Below are 22505 nucleotides of genomic sequence, written 5' to 3'. Positions count from 1 at the left end.
TGTATTGCATTCATTTAGCATATAAAGACAAGAAATTGCAAACAGACCATCAGTCTCTGTTCATATACAAACTAGTTTCTTCAGCTGTTCAGTTTACCTGAGACAGAAGCAAAATTGCTGTGGTTTACTCTATGTCATGATCTACTTGTGCTCAATGAAGGACATAAATAGTATGCATTTCTGATCCCAACAACAGGCACAACAACAGTTGAAGATACCAAACTCTAATTCCTGCTAGACTTGACTCTACTCAAGGATGGTGCCATTCTCAATTACCAGAGCTCCAATGCTTTGAGAAAAAATGAAAGTATTAACTGATCCTATTATACACTTTCTCCACGAAATCAAGATTTATGATAGTGCAGTTTTTGGTTTGGGGTATTTTTTTAAAAACACACAACCTTGTCCATTTCCAGCTTTAGTGCCACTATATTAGTTGCCCTCATATTAAAAGTGCTCTTTCACTTGACAGGAGCGACTACTCCTCTGTTCCATTAATCTTCTGAAATTGTCAGTGTGCAGTATCAGCAGCCAATTCAGAATCCTGAATGTTAATCGTCAATAATGCCAGGAGAGGTGCCAATGCTACCTAAATTGCTTCAGAGCTGTTGTCTCTGGATGTAACTCACTTGACATGAAGGTGGAGGTAAAGAGAATGCAATGCAAAAATTTAATATCAGTTCTCATTTGACAATCAAAATATTACACCTCAGCTGGAAAAACTGTCACATATAAATGAACAGAACAAATCAGAATGAAAAACATAAAACAACTCATTACTGAGCAGCAATGATGTAAACAAAGAAAAAAGCTAACCAAGACTTGATACAGAAGAAACATAGCTAATTAGCAACAAATTCTTAAGTTACACTTCTCATCCCTAGTCAGATAGAATCAGGATGTACCCTGTATGTTGCATTATATTATATATAAGTTATATATATATATACACACACTATATTATATTAATACATAGTATTTTTTAATATATATACATGTAGTGTATGGATATCTTGAGAGAGCCCATGTCTACCATTAGTGGATTTCTGAGTGATCTGTCAAGTACAACACAACTGATTATAAATCACTGAAATAGAGCACTTGAATTTTCATGACATACTTTTGTCACAACAATCATCATTCTACATTAAAAACAAAAACAAAAAAACCAACAAACACCACCACCAAAACCCTGTTTCAGAGCTTTAGGAGATTTACACTTGAAGTTCAAACTAATTTCTCCTTCAGCTTATTGATCAGAACAGATGGGACCAGGAAACTCCTGAGGCTTTGCCACAAATACTATACTCAGGATCACCCAGTCAGAGACAGCGATGCCTGTTTGTCTAGCGCCTGGTAAAACAAAACAACAGTCAATAGTTTGGGCACTAGCTGAGAACTGGAGTCACCAAGAATTTCCAACTTCTGCTACAGGTTTCCTGTATAATCTTCAGGAAGCCATAGGAGGCAGATGGGGATTCAATCAGAGATTAGGATGCACAAATTTAAATATTTAGACTCCTGTCAGAGTAGAGATTTAGTCTCTACTGAATGCTCCTTAATTCTTAAAGCCTCTCCTTAAGCCAATTCAGCTGACCTGCTAGTAGGGGCTCAATACAGAGGTCTAAGGTTAGACCTCCGTACCCGAGACAACTGCCTGCAGACAGCAGAAGGCCCATGCTCTTCTGGACCAGCTGCTGGAAGACAAGGAAGACTCATTAATGCATCTCAAGTGACAAAGATACCCAATGTGTATGTAACAGAGTGAATCAATCCCCTGGCTACAAGATCCTCTGAATAGCTATTTGGCTCTATTGACAGTATTTCCTTAACAAACCGAGCCTGCACTATCAATGAAGGGAGCTTAGATACCCGAAGTTAGGCACCTTAATCTGCACTGAAGTCTAACTTGAAAAGTTTACAGATAGACTGAGGTACAGAAAAGTTTTGTCATTTTTTTTATTCATTAAATTGCAAGGCATTACATGATGGAGAAATCGGGTCTATGTACGTGATATGCATCATTTCTGAATGTGACATTTCTTACCCAAAGACTAAGATGATGACATGAATAATATATCTTGACACTTAGAACACATTTGTATAGATGACAGTCCCCTAGAAACATAACAGTACACTTTTAAAAACATAATTTTGAAAAAATACTGCTGTACACAGATCAATATTGAATAAAAAACACTGTAAAATTAATGGATTCCAAACATGAAGCCAGACACAGCAACTGGAAAAGATCAGGAATTATAAAAGGAACTGTAGGAAATAGTAGGGATCACCTGTTTCAAGTTACCAGCTCAGCTACAGCCTGGCAACTAAAGAATGCTACAGAATAATCTCCAGTCACATGCACAAAACACATGCTTGAGTGCAAGCTGCCTAATCATGCCAATATGCATTTTACAGAACATACTTTCTCTATTTCAAAAGAACCGTTAAAATATTAGTTACGTTAATACCCATTAAAGCAAACAAAAAACCCCACAGTATTTGCATCCTTCTGAACTAATGCTGCGAAGACCTGAAAATTAACCAACCTGGAAAGTTCAGTGTAGGTTAAGTTCCCTGTAGGTTACAGTGTCAGAATTATTTAATGCATTTTATTCAGAAAAATAAAGCAGGAAACCCCAAAACTTGGTTACTCCTACAGAAAATGGTCTATGTACAAAGGTTTGTTCTTTGGCAGGTCCATTTGGCTCACCTTTTTACCACCAGAGTAGCACGAACGCAGAGCTGTCTGAAGCTCTACAATGCTAGTACTACAGCAAGATACACAAGACTCAAACGCCCAAATCATAAGGCATTTCAACAGGTTGTTTTCTTTCTTAGCCTTCTCTGATTTGTGTACTGCACTACATTCAACGGATTTGCTGAAATACTGTTACTGTTACAGAACAAACAGCTAATATTCACGCATATTTTAACTCTTCCAGTTGCATTAGGAATCTTAATGATCACTTCGACAATATAAACCCAATTAACTCATCTGTATCTTTTTAACATATGTTAAATTCTGCAATACATCCTCATATTTAGTTTCATACAGCTACCCAATGACATCAGAGAGGTTCCCTAAAAGGACAAGCTCGCCAACTAATTTCTCGGCATTAGCCCTAAGATACGTTCTGGATCAGCATATCATTCCAAAACGAGAATGATTTAACCCAGACAATGAAACCGTCATGTATGTCACTCAGTGCAGACAAGAGCGGACTCCAAAGGAAGAAATGCATGAATAAAACCTGTGTTCGCAGAACACAACAGATAGCCCCTCAGAAGGGGCAAATCCTATCTCTTGGCTCAGCTAGCCCACATCACTTTTACTGTAATTAAATAATTTAAAGTTTGCTGTATCCAGAAGTCACTCAAATCTGGATTCTTTAACTTTCACCCAAGAATTTTGTAGGCTACTTGCCTGCAAGTAGAGTTACTTATAAAAGAAGGAAAATAACATTGCAAAATTGGATTCTATTCTTTTTTCCTAGATACAGCAAATTAATTTACAATACAGTTTCAAAAATATGTCTGCGTGCCAAAGGCATACACAAATCAATAAATAGTTAAACAAAAGCAATGCTGCTATTTCAAACAAAGATCTGGAAAAGAAACAGTACAGAGAGGTTACCAAAAGCTATCTTTCAGGAGTCTCAAGAGAGCACTTCAACAGAACAAAGTATTCAAAGCTAAAACTGTGCTGCTCTTCCAGGTTGAGGGAAGTTGAACACTATTGCTTTTCCAGCCCTACTATTCCAAATCACCGCAGCAGCAAACGTCCCAAAACATACCTGCAATCCATTACACAACTGGTAAGCAGAGGGCACAGCCTGTCCCGCGACGGGTCTGAGCCAGGCCAAGCTGATCCCACCACGGGAGGACGCAGCCCCTGCCCACCCCAACCCCACCTGCCCTCTCCTACCAGCACAAGCATGACTGCAACTGTGCAGGGAGCTGGGTAACAGTTAATTTTTTTCATGTGTTTTGTTAAGCAAATTTTGCTTTTACTGCTATTTAAAAGTCAAGAAAAAAAAACTGAGTCGACATAGAGACTACAAGCCTATTTGTAGAAAGCCGAGACTGTTGGACTGGGTCTGTGCAAACAGCAAGGAGATACATATGACTGGGATTCAGGCTGAGAAGAACTTTTGGGGTATACTTATTTCTCCCTTTAACTCCATTATTTCTGCTCATTATAAATATTTTCCCCTTGTATTTCTACGGTTTCTTACAGTGAAATTATCTAACCCAATCAGATGCAACTTACAGAACAGTATTTTCATTCAGTAATAAGAAACAGCAGGTAACCTATTTAGCACACTAAACTATTCTCAGTTTTGTGACAAGACAAAATTCTTACTCCAGTTCACTAAAGAGAGCACCTCCGGCTTCCCACACACCCAGCATAGGCTACCAAAACTCCAGTCACTAGCAGGTTAAAATAGTTTATAAAGCTCTATGTATGTGCCATGCAACTCAGTCCAGAGTTAGAAGCATTACAGGGCTCTCTAGTACAGAGCAAAGCTTAGAGCCCACCCTATTAAAAACAACAGAGTAATGACCAATTAGTATTGTTTTCCAGGAGAAATGCCAGATTACTTCAGACAACATGAGCACAGCCGATGCCTGTACCAAAGACTGCTTCATCCTCTGTGATTTCAAGCTCCAAAAGACACTGTTTAATTTACACTTGCCCTGAGAGCTTCTATCACCTCCGTGGTTGGTGTCTATTTGTCTAACTGGGGAATAGAAATGTGTTGTGAAAATACGAATGCGTTTTTCAGCAATGTCATTATTTGTATGTCTGCCAATATAAACAGTTTTGGCATATCACAGACATAACCACCAAATCACTCCTTGGTCCTAGGATATAGCTTTCATGCTTAGTACACTTCTGTAAGTCAGTGCTGATCTGAGAAAGTATCAAACAGAAAAACCACCTAGCAACAAACAGACATGGGTCTGAAGTCTAATAGCAACTGGTATTCCCCACACCCTTAAGAAATAAGCCTAGCACCTTAGTTAATCCCCAAACATCATCAGCAACATGATTTCAAAGGCACAGATCCTTTCTGCAGTTCCCGTTCTCAATGCATTAATCGGCACCACCTAGGAAAACCCTACTCAGGTATTATTTGTCACAGGGAGCAAAAATGAGGTGTGGATTGCTTTGGGGCCAACAATACATTGTTATTTCTTAGTCAAAAGCCCTAAGTAAGGGGAAGGAAGTTTGCCACACATTTGTGTCATAAGTTTAACATTGGGAGAAACTCAGTAATTTCAATTATTCTTAACAGATTATCACAGAGTCAGCAAAACCCTCAGAATCCACTGTTGTAAGTGACTTGACCTATAACTACATGATTTCCACATAAATGTGACCTACTAAGAAAATTTTACAGACTCAGAAGTAATAGAAAAATATGAGATTAAAGTGTTTAAAACAGTGAAGAGTTCAAGTTCCATTTCCAATAAGGGTTTAAGACTTTACTTCCAGCCCCTAACTGAGGATAAGGTCTAAATCCCACAGTCTGTGGGATCCCACAGCCGGCTGTCCCTTTTTCTGCTGCATCTACTTCCCCCCCCCCCCCCCCCCAAAAACACCCCAAACCAAACCAAACAAAAATCCAATAAAGCTCTTCAGTTGTCATCTACCTGCCTGTTCAAGGAATCATTTAATATTGTTTTGGTCTCTCTGTACCTAATAGACATGGCATTAGTTTGTAATAACATATGCATTAGAAAGATCTTTAAAAAATGAAAACTAAAACCCTATTTAATTAAAAAAAACCAGGCTCTATTTTTCTGATCATACCACTTTCTAACTCCTTACAGTATTAATTAAAAAAGGATTTGCTCAAATTAATCATATGAGCAACAACTAGAACTGAGAACTACACTACTACTTTTATCAGCAGCAAACCTATCAGCTAAATTAATTTTGCAGAATTTTAACAGTATTAATGTAAATATCAAAAAAAACAGAACAGACAAATCATTTTAGAAATAGCTGATGATAACAGATAGCTGTGACCAAAACTTTAGATTACATCAGAAATTGGAAAGATTATTAGAAGCAGTTTACCTTCATAAAGTACCTATCAAATCTGACAACTGTAACACAGCTCATGACTATTAGTTTTGGACTAGGAGTTTTTTAACAGCTTTATCACAGTACGATAAGTTTATGGAAGCATACATAACAGCTGCAAGATAAACTCATAAATTACAGTGCATGTGGTAGTGATGAAGAGTCTAGTTACACTGCAAGTAAAAAAGTGAGATTATAAGTAGTCGGAATTTGTTTTATGAAGCCTGTGTTTAAACATGGTTTAAAAAGCTGGTGCTGTTCCAAACCAGTAAGAAGAACACGCTATTCCCCTGATCAGTCTAGCCAAATCTAATCATGATCAGACCAAATGCATGCAATTAAAATACCTGTTTAGCAGTTGAGATTTGACAGAAAAGGACACCCGTTTCCTTTAAAACTAGAACAAAAAAATGGCTTCCAGAAGTGAGGAAGTAAGATCATTTCCTGCGACTGTATCATACATCCTACTGTAGGACTGCTCTCACCTCAGACCTCTCTGTAAGAGCCCACAACCCATAGCAGAAAGAGTCCCACCTCTTTATAAACACCTTCCACTACAATTCCATAAACCTACCCAAACTCCAGACAACAGTGAAAAACTTTTAAGGGTTTTTAATGGAGTAAGCTATGCAAATTGCTGTCGAGATGTAAAAGGGAACACAGAAGTCATACTTACACAAGAATATGATAAACATGCTGAACAAGTATCAAGAACTGCACATGCAGTAGTTACTCTAACCTTCAGCATGGCAAATATAATGAAGAATTACTAAAAATACTAGCTTAAGAATTACACTGCCCATCTCCTTGGTGGATCTTGAAGAAAGTAAACATTAACACGGTGGGGTGTTAACACAGACCAAACAACTTAGTCACACGGTATGACACGGGAGAAAGTGGAAGCGGCACCCCTGCTTCCCTCCAAAACAGACACACAGATTTCTGTTCGGCTGACCACAACTTTTTCTTATTTACATGGGACCACACACAATTTCTCAGAACCGATCACAGCCTTCTCTTGTTTTTCTGTGACCACACACAATTTCTCAAACACACCGGTACTCCTCTGCAACCTACAGTCATATAAAAGGTGCTCTGCTATAGTGTGTCACTTCACGCCTTTCAGAACGAGCACAATCATTAGCTTCGATTCATCTGTTGAAGTGCTTAATACTTCATACAATATTAAATATGCCATCACTTAATTGGAACTAAAGTCACATTACGTACGCAACTCCTTTCTTCCAAATCGGCAGAGTCTTTACCGTATTTTTCCAGGTACCTTTCTGGTTCTGCAGCTTAATCTGAGTTAATAATTAGCATTTTTCATCCCACCATTGCAGAGAAAAAATATTTCTTAAAATGGCAAGTGGCAAACTACTGACAGGGAAAAAGTTAAACCGACCGCATAAACACGCCAGAGAAGCACACGGTTAAAACGTATACTTTAAATCGGGGAGAAAAATTCTGATCGCACTTCAATTAAAGCGATCCTGCTCATCGAGATTACCGAAGTCTCAAGCCGCACACGGGGTAAACTGAGGTTTGAAAAATAAGACACGCCACCCTACTGGCCTGAGTGTATTACAAGGGGGGGAAAAGTGACCTGAACTGCGGCGTCTCCCCGCGAGCTCCCTCGGCGGCGGCCATACCGTCGGAAAGCCGGGCAAGCCCCGGGGCTTCGCCGGCCGTCCCCAGCGGGCCGCGCAGCGAGCCCCGGCCGACCCAGGCCCGCAGCAGGGGGGCACAGGGCACGCCGGCTCCAGAGAGCCTGGGCCTTCGCCCGCGGGCAAGGCACGGACCCGGGGGGGACCCGCCGGGCCGCCCGGGCCCTCGGCAGCCGGCCCGCCGCGGGCGAGTCCCGTGAGGAGACGCCGAGACGGCGGCGCCAGACGCGGCCGCTTCTCCCCGGGAGGGCGCGGGGGGCTCGGGCGCGCCGGCAGCCTCCCCTCCGGCCGGGCCCCGCGGCGAGGGAGCCCCCTCCGGCCCGGCCCGGCTCCTCCCGCCCCTCACCTCCTTGACGGGGGGGAATTTTTTCCGGCACTCCAGGCTGAGGCCCCGCAGGTCCCCCTGCATGTTCTCCAGCAGCTTCTTCACGGCTTCGGGGCTGCTGGTCCCGGACATGGCGCCGCCGGGCCGGGCGCTGTTCCCAGCGGGCAGGGGCAGCGCCTCTCGCTCCGCGGCCCCGGCCGACACGTCTGCGCCCGACACCGGAACCCGTCAGCCGCGGCCCCGGCCCCGCCGCCGCCGCCGCCCCCCGCTCCCACAATGCCGGGCGCCGCGCGTCAGCCCGCTTCCGCGCGGCCGGCCCGGGGGCGGGGAGAGCGGCGGCGGCGGGGCCGGGACCGCGGCTGAGGGGGCCCGTCGCCCCTTCCCCGCCGCGTCCCCGCTAAGCCGCGCCGCGCCGGGCCGGCGGGAAGGAAGGAGCAGGAGGCGGCGGCGGCGGCGGCGAAGAGCGGCTGGGGAGGTGAAGGCCTTCAGCGGCCGCCGGCCCCGGCGAGGCGCTGGGAGAGGCCGCTCTCGCCGAGTCCGGCTCTCGGGGCGGGGGGTCCCGGCTCCCTCCGGTGTCCCCCCGACGGCTTTGCTGTAACCCCCCCGTCCCAAAAGCGGGCACCCGAGCAAGGAGCGGGAGCTCTTCGGCCGCCATCCGCCGCTGCTGCCAGTCACGGTCCCCGCATAACTCGGGCCTCGGCCAGAGCTTCCCTCCCGGGCGGCCCGGGCCACGTAACTCGCTCCGGCCTCGGCCAGAGCTTCCCTCCCGGGCAGCCCGGGCCACGTAACTCGCTCCGGCCTCGGCCAGAGCTTCCCTCCCGGGCGGCCCGGGCCACGTAACTCGCTCCGGCCTCGGCCAGAGCTTCCCTCCCGGGCAGCCCGGGCCACGTAACTCGCTCCGGCCTCGGCCAGAGCTTCCCTCCCGGGCGGCCCGGGCCACGTAACTCGCTCCGGCCTCGGCCAGAGCTTCCCTCCCGGGCGGCCCGGGCCACGTAACTCGCTCCGGCTGGCGGCCCGGACACTGCCACAGAGCTCCCTGCCGCGGGACTGTGTTCGTCATCCAACAGTTAGCGTTTCACGAGGGGTTCGGTCCCTGTGGCGGTGCTTTTGCCGCATTCTGGTGACTGTGAATCTTGTACTGCCGTGGCTGCCTGCCTGTAACGCGGCACGGTTCTCTTGCCCTCCCATAAACCCAGGCAGTCGGAAAACGTGCCTGAGTTTCTACAGTCTGTGGCCTTTAAACTTGGGAATCTCAGGGGAAAAATGGTGAAGAATCAGAACAGAGGAGAGTAAATTTTTACCGCCTTACTATTTAAAATTATTTTAAATAATGGCTTTTCTTCAGACTTCCCTGGAAGTCCTGTGTCTTATTCAGAGAACGTTCTAAAATCTCCTTTTATCCTTGTTTTTGTTTGTGTCTTGCAGTGAAAAAGGGAAAAGAACCTCTCCTGAATTTGAGCATCCCCACTTGGATGTTGGGGTTCATTTACTGTGAGGGATGTTGCAAATCACACGGTAAACAGGCTGCCACTGGCCTCTACACTCCCATTGTACGCTGTAGCTCTAGACATAAATCTTTAGCTGTGCTTTGTGAGGGCAAAAAGTATAGGATTGCTTTCCAAGTGATTTATTACTTTAAGATCTTTGTGCATCGTTTTCAAATTACTGGCTGTTAACTTGACAGAACTGGGTGAATGGATGTCAGGTTTTAAAACTGCCTGTAATACTGGCACAGTTGAATTTGGTGGTCGAACTTGATGTGCCTTCAGACAAGGAGTTAGGATTTCAGCCTGTGTTCAGTAAAATCAAACCCATGATTCTGTAACATTGTTACGCTTTCAAAAGGCATTGGTCTGTGCATCCTCAAAAGCCTTGATTTTTATATGCTTACTTAAGAAAAGCAAAAAACCAAGACCGTTGTCTTCAGTAGAACTATTTACATGCTTAACCAATAAGTGTTTTCCCAAGGATTTTCCTGTCCTAAGTGCTTCCATTCTGGGCTTCAGTGCTGATGGCAATTCGCAGACCAGTCCAAATACCTTCATAGGAAACATGGATGATTTCCTAGGAGGATGAGTCAATTAATTATTGACTATGCATAGGTGTTTCTTAGGTAAGGTTTAACGATTTACTTCCTCTTTGTTGTTTGGACTTCTCCACCTATTTACCGTACCTGGGGAGCTGTGGGGTTATTGGTACTCCCTGAATCTGCCTGTCTGCCTAAACTAAAACTATTGAAATTTCTTGTGAAATGAGGGTCAGTTAACTGTTCTATAACACTGCCTTTCTTACGAAAAGGGAGCAAGTATTTTGGGTAGAATTTGTCTGAATGTTACATCTTGAGTTAAAGCATCCCACCATCATTATTATCCCTGTAATCAAAAGGAGGAAGATGGGGAAAACTGTCATATGGCCATATTTGCCTGTTAACAATGGTGAGACAAGTAAGAAGAATTGAGATTAATCACGTTTAAAACAAGCAAATCAGTATTCATTAGATTGTATGTGCATACTAATTTCCTGCAAACCTTACTGTTTTGTTTAACCACACTACTGTAAACATTCAGTTTGCATGGGGGGGACGGGAAGGGAGTACTCTTACTTTGTGACTGCCTGATAAGTTAACCTACATGAAAGATGGATGATGTTTCCTTTAATCAAAGCTATAGCAGTAAATTTTTCCGCCCCTCCTCACAGAGTAATGCCAACTTCTGAAGTAAAAGTACCGAGGGAATAGATGATTACTGCATTTTAGTAAAATTGACAACTTGTTGCCATATGATTTTTTTGTTAAGGAATGTGTAAAAAAAAAGTAAACATATTTAAGAACAGTAGTGACAAATATTTTGGAATATAAACTACTACACATCTCAGGAAGAAATTGTTTATGTATTCTTTGTGTTGTAATTTATATTTGCATAAAATAATGGTTTCTTGAGAAAAAGCAAATTATTTCATGATGTTAATTATTTTTATCATGTACCTGCTTGTACCTGCTGATTATCCATCTTTTCTTATTCCAGGTGTGTAGTGGCATAGAACTGGGAGCAGGCTAGAGGCTTTCCGTATTTGTAACAGCTTGATAGCAACCCTGCCACCTCTATTAATTGTAACGTAACTTTTTTTTTAAAGCTCTTTCTGGCTGATGTTCCACCCTTTTCACTAATCTCAATTTGCTCAGTGCTCTGTTTTGTAGATCAGGAAAGGAAGGACCATATGCTATTCCCGTCATAAGCAAAAAATATTAACATACTTGATTCTTAAAATAATTTTCTCTTCTTGTTACATTGTAGAATCTTAGATTTATTAGTCTGCTGAGATGCATGAAAAAAAATGTTACTGCAGCTCTTTAGTTGTCTGTTACGATGGCTGGCGTTTAGCTTTCAGTCATCCGCTGTCCTCTCCGTAGATTAACAGCACCCTTCTTTAACTATGTCAGACAAAAATGGACACACAATTGTAATAGTACCCAACTCACGGTACTGGAATGCAAAATTAATCTTGGAATGCTGTAACAATGTATTCTGGGGAATTTCTTCAGCTTCTAAAATTGAGATTATGACTTTTTAGTATCACATAATTTCTCTTTATATATTGTGACACTTTTTGAACCAAGCAGAGCACTTGTGAATTTGGTGAGACCTGCTGTAATTCAGAATCTTAGGAAATTGGGTATAGAACTACTTTAATAAGCAACATGTCTATTAACTAAAAGGGGTTTTTTTAGGTTAAGTGCAGCCTCCATCTTCTCTGAAGGCCATTCTGTGTTTGATACTTAAATCTCAGTGCCTGAGTTTAAAATTTGTTCTGTTTGCATACCTTTTATCATTTACATTTATCATACATATCTTTTCAACTACCAGCTTTGACACTCAGCTTGCTCAGCATTGCCAGCCAAACACAGCAAGATTGCTCGTAGGTTTGGAAATCAATCATACGAGTGGTTGCAGAATTGGAAACTCTGCTGCAGCAGAAAGATCTGCTGAATACGAGAACTGGGAACTACACACATGCCTGAGTCTCAGGCACACCTCTTAAACACAAGATAATCTTTCTCACTGTTTTGATGTACGCCTTTTGTAAAAGCAGAAGATTTATTAGTTAAGCTAAACCAGAGCAGTTAAACTACTTAAACTAGCCAGGATCCTTTTTAAGTGACACTGACTTGATTGTGAATGTGCCTTACTGTAGTTGCCTTGCATTGCAATAGATACCATTGTACGTATTCCTAAGCCTGAGTAAAAGTGCTTGCCTGTCTTTTGGTATGTTTTGAATGCCTCAGTTTCAATTCAAGTCGCTTTTGACTCAGAAAGTAGAGCAGTGTATGTGGACATCTCTGAGGGCACGTTTTTGACTAGCAAGCTAAAAATGCTCGTTAGGTGTTAAGCTAACTTCGTATTGCACTGCAGTTATTACGTCGTTGTTTGTTTTGTTATTTAATTACATGTTATTTCGTGATGGGCAGTGGGGGATTGAAATAATTCCCTGTAGCTTTATGGCCCTATTGACCAACAAAAATGCTCATGAGACCTATTGTGATTCATTAAATTACCTCTTGGAACCAGTGCTCATGTTCATTCCAAATGATGCGCATCAGTCATTTTGATTCGATTAAACATGGGATAGCACTTGGCTGTATTAATTTCAGGTGTTTACAGCCCATCCTGATCGATGCAGGCTTTGAATATGAGCACAGGGTTCTGTCGCCACATTGTACAGAGGCAAAACTGTCAGATTTCACTGTGGCAATGATTTGGTTTCATGCTGATGAGAAGAATTGTGGCTTTTCCTCTTGAGTTCGCTTTACGAACACTCCTTTTGTATGCTTTTGTAACTGGTACGAACCTATACATAGTAACGCTACTAAATAAACTTCAGGATAGGAAATATCATCAATTGTGTGGCCAAGTAAAGGTGTTTGCAGATGTCCCTGGTGGTTTTTTGTACTGCAGAGTTAAGAGCCATGATGGAGAAAACTTTGCTTCATAGTAGATTGAACATAGATACTGATGCCAAAAGGCAAAGTTAATTTTAAATTAAAAGAGCATGAGGGATGGATTAATACCAAATACTTCCTGGAGTCCTTTATAAGAACCTGTGCATTGTACAGGTCTGTGTAAGCACAAGGAAGCCATACACACACACGCTTTACTATGTAGACACTTCAAAAGCTCCTTCTCAAATTATGGACGCAAGAAATGGGGCAAAAGACCATTTCTGCTGTGGTCACACATGGGTTAAAAGCAGAAGTAATAACCTTCCCTGGAGTACCTGGTGTTCTTTTTTTATGGAATAGGAGCAAAGCCCATGTTCCTTTAGGATGTGGCTGTATGAGGAAGTTGGATCTACGAGCAGATTGAAAAATACTTCGTTTTCCAGTGTGAACTCCTCGGGGATTTAGCCCATGTTCCTTTCAACATAGGTGTGAGCATATATTCACGTTAGTACACATTTCGTTTGTGTATTTGCAGTTAATACACATTTTATTTTGTTTAGTCAACCAAAAAAGCAATTCCAGCTGCTGTCTGTCAGTGAATCATCCTCTTTGTCATTAGCAAACTATCAGTAACTATGTCACATTATCTTTAAGGTCACTGACAAGACTGTTAAGTCGCAATGCCCTAAACATCAGACCTATGACAGGTGTTAGGCAATGATTCCCCTTTGAGTTGCAGCACGATCGCTTCAGGGCCTACACACAAATCTCTCAACCAGAGGCTCGGATGCTTCCATGGCTCTTGTGTAACGGGCTGGCAAAGCTGTTTTTTCCAATTTTTCCTGCTTGAATCTTGTCCAAACAGATTCTCAAAGCAGTGGGTTGGGTTGGTTTTTTTTGCATTGCCATTTTGAGTAGTGGTAATTGGATCAGCTGAACCTGTTAAGGTCTTTTCTGAGAAAGAACTGCTGTCTGCTGCTTGAGTTAAGTTATTGCTGTCTTAGAGCTAGCAGCGTAACAGACACAAAGAGATAACGTGATATTCACAAAATCTTAGCAGCGGCTCCCATAGCCTTCATACTTACAACTGAGCATGAGTCAGGACAGATTAAATAACTTTTCCAGCTCACACAGGAAGTATCGGGCTGGGCTGGGAAACAAACCTCACTCTGTGTGTTAAACTGAATCTGCCTTTCATTCCCTTGCACAATAAATAGGGTTTGTTAGGTAACGGATTTATTATCTATTCAGGCAGCTCCTGTGAATTTTCCCTGCGTTGCGTGTAACACAGTCCATTCATGATACCTTTCTTTTCTGCCAAGTGTAGTAAAGGCAGGAACCATGATGGAGATTTCACCTGATGGTTGTTTACATTAGAAAACCCCGGCTGACCGGGGCCGCTGCCACCTTCACAATTAGCACAGCGTGAGGTCGCAGTCAGCAGACGAAGAAACTTCAGCAATCTTGCACATCTGATCACAATTTACTGCAACCTTCATGTCCGTTACTAGGAATTTTGGTTCAGAAATAAAGGCATAGATGTGTCGAAGCAAAATAACTGTGACTCTAGGCAGTGTTATTAGATCCAGAGCTCCCGCAGTGGGCAGCGCATACAGCTGCGCTCTCGGGAGAAGGCTTTTCCCGAGTATCTCGTTCTGACTGCAGGACACGTAACATACAAATGCCCATCAAGAATGCCAGAAATATGCGTTGCGCTGCATATTAGTCTGTTTATTTTGCTGCTCTCTCATCTATTTGCCAAAAACCTCCCTACATCTCTTCAATCATTTCCTTTTTATCTCTTTTTGTATGAAAATTATGGAAATATTTCTAGACACCTACAATCTACTAATCGCAAAGCAACACCAGAGAGGAGAAGGGTGTTCCCCCATGTAAAAATAATTCTTTTGGGCTGCTGCAGCAGAGAGGGGAAGCCACTGGATGCTTTCCCCAGGCTCTGTTGAATCCTTCTTTAAGTTAATCATTCCAGATTGCAGCCCTGGGGCTGCCAAGTGATACCATTACTACAGGAGAGTTTCCATCTACTGAGTGGATGTTAGTTCCTTTGTGTTAGGGGTGGCCTCTGTCTACATAGCAAGCATTGCAGTCATAGCTGTAAAAAATACTTATAAAAATAGATACACTCGCTATACTCACATAAGTAGCATGGAGGCCAGCACACTACATTGGTATTCTTCTTTTCTCACACTGCCATGGCTACACTGCCAGCGTGACCAACTTAATTTGTAGCTAACTCAGACCCCCCCCCCAGAAAAGACTCAGTATGGCCACGTACTTCTGAGAGTCTCCAGCACAACTGTTTGCAAAGATAACCAAAGTGTGACCACTTCGTTATTTTACAGGCAGTTCTTCCCATAAACCATAAGGATTAGAGATTTCTTATGGAAGAGATCTTGATGAAGAGCTGTTTGGTATAGAGGCCTTGATTTGCCTTATATGTTGTGCTCATCTTTGTTGCTTTATGAAGAGTATAGACCTCTTCTTATTTCGTTCAAAGGACTTTGCCCTTGATATAAGTATTTGCACGGCTGCATGTGTGGCTCTGTTTATAGGCAGCAGTCTGAAAGAAATTTTGTTGCTCAGGTTGAGCCAAAACAGATAAACAGAATGACCATACTTCTCAGGGAATTTGGAAGACAACCAAAGAAATCCAGCCGTAAAGAGCTAAGTGCTTTCCTTCATAGCAACATGACTACACAGATCACCTCCACATGTGAATCTGAATTCCCAGTAAAGCGGGGCTGCACCATTCACTGCCTGTATCTACGTCCTGGGTCACGGGCAAGCAGGTACGCGTCCGTATTCAGGGATGCATACCTGTTGCAATTTCATAGTTATTACTGGCCCTTCGGGAGCATTTCTAGAAGTTGTATTCAGTATTTCACAGGGGGAGCCCCTTTCTGGAGCCTGCTCCCGGGGCACGGTGGACGAGCTTGTCCGTCTCCTCAGCCGGGTGGGCGGAAGCTGCTGGAGCGTAGGAAATTCCAGGTCTGAACACTGGCTCCTCCAGCTGAGAGCCAAGCCCTGGAGCTACGGAGTGGATCATTAAGTGGGATGTGTAAGAAGCTCCCATGAAACTTGTTCGGCCAGTCTGAGACCTTACGTCCGTCCCTTTGGCAGCATGGTCATCAGTAGATTCCTATGGCTGTTTATGTCTAGTGGCCTTACTTCCCCGCTTCAGTCTTAACTAACAAACCCACACCATGATCTAAGAAGATTTCAGAAACAATTTAATTATAAAATTAGCAGTTAACATGTACTAATCATTGATAAATCCTTCACCAAACATCTGTGCTCCTGACCAGCTCAGTGGTATGTGGGATACAAATGTCTGGTGGGCTTGAATGTCTTATTTTGTTGGAGGCAAGATCATAGAAAGCCAGGACCCGCCTTACCAACAGAGTTACAGCAGAGTTTCAAAGAACTTGACGCTTCATTTCATTTCCCCTTCAGGACATTTGGAGCCTTCCTTTGTAAACCTGTTCCTCAAAATTATTAACACAGCTCCTGCTCTCGAGACATTATCCAATACTGGAACACATAAACTGCAGTTTTCTAGATAATGACTAGGTGAGGACGCATGTCAAAAAATAGTATGGCTCTTCTATGACTGCCTCATTTCAAAATGTCCTCATAATATCCTAGAATCACCTGTAGATTTTTTCTTTTCTAGTGGTTTTCTCTCTTTCACTAAATTAAATCCATTGTAGGAACCAAGTTACTTTTATTTTCTTTCCCTACAAGGCAACCCACATCTATCAAAGATTTTAATTCTCAGTCGCCTGTTAGTGACTTTTGCAGTATTTGCTTTTTTTTTTTTTTTTTTAATCATAGGACTCTGCTTTTTTTTTGAATGGATTTGAAATCCTCTACCACTTCCTTATTAGTATCCTACAGCTACTTTCTTGTTACATTCATCTTTTGTATTCATGCAGTATAGGCTTTGCTGTACTCGTGCCCTTGTCTTTGCTGTGATCCATTGTTTTTACATACATTCACAGTTCTGCACAATTTCCTTTGCCATCAGTTCTTTTGCTTTTGTCTCCTACTGGTGTGGAGTCACATTGGATTACTTGATACGTTTGTTCTGGAATGGAGTATGTAAATTTAAATCTTACATCTGGTTTGTTCCCTTTTATTTTTAACTGCACATTTGTTCACAGAAGTTTTGGGAAGATTTTTATTGCTTAAATAAATTAAGTTGGTATGTGTATGTGGGCTTTTTATTTCAAGGAAAGAAGATCATGTCTGTCAAATTCTAATAATATTGCCAAATGCTACTGTGAAAACAGAGACATTATAATCCATCACACTTGATATTAGGGGAGCAATTTACATCATAAAAATGGGCTTTCTAAATTAGAATCTCAGACTGAGCATGACGTTAACCAAACTGAATCCAAATGTTACAGACAGATGATAACCGAATGCTTCCCATAGTAAGTAGTTCTACAAACTTCTTTGATTTCTCTCTTAGTCTTTGCCACCCTATCTGAAAAATATTGCAGAAATGCCTAAGGGTACATTTCCTGAAGACAACTTCTAAGGCATTATTTCCTATACCAAAAATCAACATGTACATCTGTTTTCCTCAAATTGTGTAAAAATAAGTTAATTCAACAATTCAGAATCTTTTATGAAAAAAGTTCTATTGTCTCCGTCCCATCAGTGATTGGGATTATTGTGTTTGATAGGTCTCAGAAATCTGCTTGATCCAAACATTTCCATTAACTTTATTGTCCAACTGTAGGTCATTAATCTAAAATGTTCACAACATTTTCTTTTAATTGAGAATTTGGAAAACAAAACATTTTTAGCATATAACTGATTGTATTTTACAGTAAAACCCCAAAACATTCGCACAGTGTCAGTAGCCAGCAAGTTATTGGTGGCAGAGAATTTTTTCAAGTAAAAGATGTGAAAAGCAAACTGCTGTTATTGACAGTCCTAGTACACTTCTGAAAAATGGGTCTGAATCTAGGGCGCAGCTCTACGAGTTGTATTTAGGATCCATGTCATACACGGCAAAGTTATGCAGGACATCAGTCGCACCAAACACACAGGCTGTTTAGACACTGCATTTAATTCACTGAGCAGCTATTAGGTCATGCAAAATTAGTCAACATGACTAATACATTTTATTTGATTTGGCAATGCAACTACAGAGCAGCATACTGCATAACTTTTATTGACCTGTTCACTTGCCGCTGAATTATATTAGGGTTTATGGAAGCTGCTGTTTCCCCATTGGAATGGGGGGGAGCAGAACTCAAATAGGCTCCAAACACCTTCTCCTCGTATTCAGCAAACTGCCCAAGGAAACCAGCCCTGTGTGAGCCGTCCTAGGCTGTGTATTTCCTGAGAACCACTGAGAAACTCCCGTCAGAGTGACAGAAGGGATGTTCTTCGTATTTGCTTTTAATAAGCACAGATGATAGGGCGCTCGTAATTACTGTGCCTTCTGTTGGCAGACTTTCTCCTCGGCCAAGAGACACGCTCGCATTCACAGAACACCCACGGCACAGGATGGATTCTGTAACATTGACAGAGGTTGAAAACAAGCATAGCTCATCTGAATTCTTTCCAGACACCCCTGGTTGTGTTCTGGAAAACACCTTCGTACCCCCAGAGCTGGCTGCAGACCTCGTTTCAGTCGCATGATGCCTCGGTTTTAATTTTCGTTTTTGAGGAACCACGCATTTTTCAATAGGGGCATGTCTGAACCGGTCATTGTGCTTCAACAGAATTTGTCATGAAAAAGCAGGGATGCTCTTCCAGAACCGCAAAGAAAGATGGAAAAGGCAGATGTGTGTTTCAATTTAGGGGTAACCGAGGGGAAGAGTTACTGTGAGGAAATTAAATCAAAGGGGTAGTTCAGATGGGAATTGGAGCGGCTTCAGGAGTTTAAGTGAGCAGCAATGGTGCAGAAGGGGAAGAAAAGTCATAGCGTTTGTCACCCTGAAACAAGAGCGTGGGTTTCATTCCCATATTGAGGAATTCTTGTAACACTAGTGAGTGAAGGCCTTCCCGCAAACCATGCTGAGCTCAGAGCAAATACCTGCAGATTCAGGCCTCCGTTCCAAACTTTCCAGCGGTTTTCGAGTGGTGCCATTAGCTCCAAGAGGGAGGAACATTCCTCTGAAAAGAAGAGGGTATTTACGGACTCCCAGATCTCAAAGCCGAGGCAGATGGCCGAGACCGGTCTCCATCCCGGCAGGGGAAGGGCCACTGCACGTCTCGGCCGTCCCCCCCGACCAGGGAAGGCGTCCAGCCCAGGGGCAACCCAGCACCCACCACTCGCCGCCGCTGGCACCCTCCTCCTCCTTGCTGAACGCTAATTGCGTAGAAGACTCCCACACTTATCTCCATTTTCAGGTTGTCTGGTTTCAGTTTTGAACCATCAGTTCTTTGAACGTTTCTCTCCACTCCAATACCCCCCGCATACAGTTATTCCACCCACCCCCGTAACGTATCGCACGCAACTTGAGCCGCTCTGGGGAGTCTTTCCGAGAAACCCATTCTTCTTTATCTCTGTTAGCGCGCGTGTATTTACTCTGGGGTTGTAACTTTTTTCCTATAATGTCTCCCCCAGGTTACAATCTGAACTTTGAAAGGAAGTAACTCAAATGGTGTATTTTCCCAGGATCCTTACCACAGACCGGGGAGATTGAGTCAACTTCTTAAATCTGCTTATGTATCCAAGGACAAGTTCTTACACCGCTGTTTCACATTGGGAGCTCATGCCAAATTGTTTGTCTACCAGGGCTGCACAGGATTTAGGGGCACTTCCTACTTACCACCTTCTGTAGCTATGAACTGAGTATTTTACACACTGAATAAAAACATTAATTGAAGACCAAGTACTACCAGCTTCTCCAGCAACAACCCTATTCCACAATGATTTCCTAATGGAAACTAATTTGAGATTGTTGGTCGGTTCCTAAACTTCGCATTGGACGATACTGCACAACACTCGTGTTTTGATGAGAGTAATGTGATACTTAAGGTGATAAAGTGCCAAGCACTTAAATAATTCTAGGTGCACCTATACTATAATCTTTATCAACTGTCACTTTCAATTATTGCCCCCCCCAGTAACAGATCTTCATATAAATAAATATAAAACTTCATGTAAATAAAACCATACTGACTGATGTGAATTCTTTATCATTTGAGTCTGGTATCAGCTTTTGCATTATTTGGCCCAGGATGACGGTGAATGCTACCTTGCCTATAGTAACCCAGTTCATTCCCTAGTTAATGGGATAAATTGGTCACAAATTTGTCACATTTGGACTCTTCTGGGGTTTCCATGCTATTATTCCAAGATTTAATTTCTTTTCAGTAAGACAGGCGTCTCTGCCTGCCTCAGGAGCACATGGTGCCAGTAAAGCAAGCAACGTTGGCACTAAGAAAGTGGAACTGTTTTCACGATTTGTTTACCCCCCAAGGAAAAGGAACTAAAAAATCTGAAGAGAGCAATTTGCCTACAGACTAAGAATATGCTTATTCTTCCAAATATAGCTTTCATATTAATTGTTTCACTACATTTATAGTGATTTTCTTTGTCAAAGTAACTAGTACTTAGACACAATGAGAAACCATACCCTGAAATTACAGTCTGACATCAAAGAAGGCAGCATAATTTTTGAAGAAAACCAGTGGGTTTGCCAAGTAATTTCTTTGCCCACCATACCAACTTCCCTCTAAAGACTTCAAAATGCTTATAAAAAAATCCACTGCACTCCATAACACAGCACTAACAGGTTGGGAAAGCTAGGAAGGGTCGTGGCCTTCCCATTAGCATCTGTAGATGCAGGAGAGGTTTCTACGTCATTTGTCAGGGCTTTCCTCATCTGTCATCTCAACTGCAAGTTCCAAACTTCCCTTCAGTGTGCCAGGAAGGCAGGGAGGACTTCAATGTAAGGGGATGATAGAAGAGATCAGGGAAGGGATCTGCACCAACGCCTCCAGAACGCTGTCCGAAGCCAAACGAAACAAGAGGTCCTGGGGAGCGTCTCTTCCCCTCTCCTTCCCTCCCAGCCAGGCTTTACAGGACGTATTGCTGTCACAAAATCCGTGGAGTAACTGGGAATTGCAAGCTGTCTTCTGCCTCCTACTCTGTTTTGTTTCTGTGACTCTCACATTAACAAGGTGAACGGTATCTTATCATTTTGGAGGTTAGGCTGATACTTAGAGCCATCAAAAAGCTTGCTGTCAATGTAACTGAAAGAAGAAAGCATCCTGTAGATTTTTATGAGACATGATTCATAAAAAGATGTCAGGACCCTCTTTATTTGCTACATAAATGACTAGCTGAGTGACGATAACTTCTGGTAGACACTGTAAAGAATAATATGCTTTCTGTAGTTTTAAGAATGTCCACACTGGATGAATTATCATACCTTATGTGTGAATACATAATAGTTTCACAAAACTCACAACTTGGCTGAATTCCCAGAAACCTTTGAGACAGTCATATAGAAATGGTACTGATTTTTATATCTGATTAGGAAGCTTACAAACTCAGTGTGGGTCATCTTGGAGGCCAAATTAACAATAACAAAAAAAATTAGAAACTATGTAATTTTTTCCTAACTAAATGCTACTTTGAGCAATACCCTTTTAAACTCCATCTGGATGATCTAACTATTAGTAGGTAAGTACATTCCTTCAAACATAAGATCCCATGTAATTATATATATATATCTATATATATATGCATTTTCAAAGGGATAATGAAGTGTGTTAGGAGACTGAGTTATCAGATATTACAGCTCCAATCTACAAACTCCAAAGTGAGACTTTAGTAAGTGACAGCAGATTCTTTGCTCCTTTGCGATTTTTCCAACCAAGTTCTAGGCTAACATGATACGGGAAAACCAGTGGCAGTGTGAATGCAGGGGGGCTCTTTGTGTGCGTTACTCAGAGAGACAATCGCTTCTCTAGGATTACTTCCTCTACTCCACAGATAAATCTCAAGTGCTCTGATTAAAATAAGGAAGTTAAACTCACATGCTATTTAGTACACAGCTTTGTACTGGGTTACTGTATTCCACACCTAAATACAAGGGTTTAAGCCAAAAGTTTGTGTATTTCTCCCCCCCCATATCAGTTTGTCTAATCTTAAATATATTGCCTCATTTCACCAACCATCTCAGAGTTAGTATCTTTCCATTTGTTTAATTATTATTACAGTATTACTTTTAAAAAACAAATAATAGGTTTTTATGATGATAAACATTTTTTATTTGCAGCCTTATAAATGTTTTTAGAGCCAGACAATAACAGCAGAGAATCGCTTTTATAGATACTATCTTCTGAAAATACTATTAATCTTATTCTGTGTTGGTCATTAAATAGCTGTTTTGTAACCAATAATGTAAGTCTTAGACAAAGACTACCCATTACACAAACACCGTGGGAGAAGAATTTGTAAGAAAATGGAAGACTAAA

The 22505-nt window shown here is 42.2% G+C and overlaps 1 protein-coding gene and 1 long non-coding RNA gene across 12 annotated transcripts in view; one reads left to right on the top strand and one right to left on the bottom strand.

The window, feature by feature from the left end:
• Positions 1-8350, bottom strand: part of MON2 (MON2 homolog, regulator of endosome-to-Golgi trafficking) — a 121117-nt gene extending 112767 nt beyond the window's left edge. For 10 of the 11 annotated variants that reach the window (XR_011327823.1, XR_011327824.1, XM_069802273.1 and 7 more), the window contains exon 1: positions 8114-8348. Coding sequence is in view for 9 of the 11 variants with exons in the window: in XM_069802273.1 (XP_069658374.1) it covers positions 8114-8224 (111 nt within the window). In the remaining 2 variants the exon portion in view is untranslated. Of the gene's footprint in view, positions 1-8113 lie in introns of all 11 variants that reach the window. The other variant, XM_069802282.1, reaches the window with a different exon arrangement.
• A 756-nt stretch (positions 8351-9106) lies between these two features.
• LOC138689009 (uncharacterized) lies at positions 9107-12984 on the top strand. Its single transcript, XR_011327822.1, has 2 exons — positions 9107-9358; positions 9518-12984. It is a non-coding gene; the product is annotated as an uncharacterized lncRNA (long non-coding RNA).
• Positions 12985-22505: the final 9521 nt, after the last annotated feature.

This window comes from Haliaeetus albicilla, chromosome 14 (genome assembly GCF_947461875.1).
Source record: "Haliaeetus albicilla chromosome 14, bHalAlb1.1, whole genome shotgun sequence".
Taxonomy (NCBI): domain Eukaryota; kingdom Metazoa; phylum Chordata; class Aves; order Accipitriformes; family Accipitridae; genus Haliaeetus; species Haliaeetus albicilla.
The sequence above is the reverse complement of the archived record's forward strand: the minus strand, read 5'-3'. Positions and strand labels throughout refer to the sequence as shown.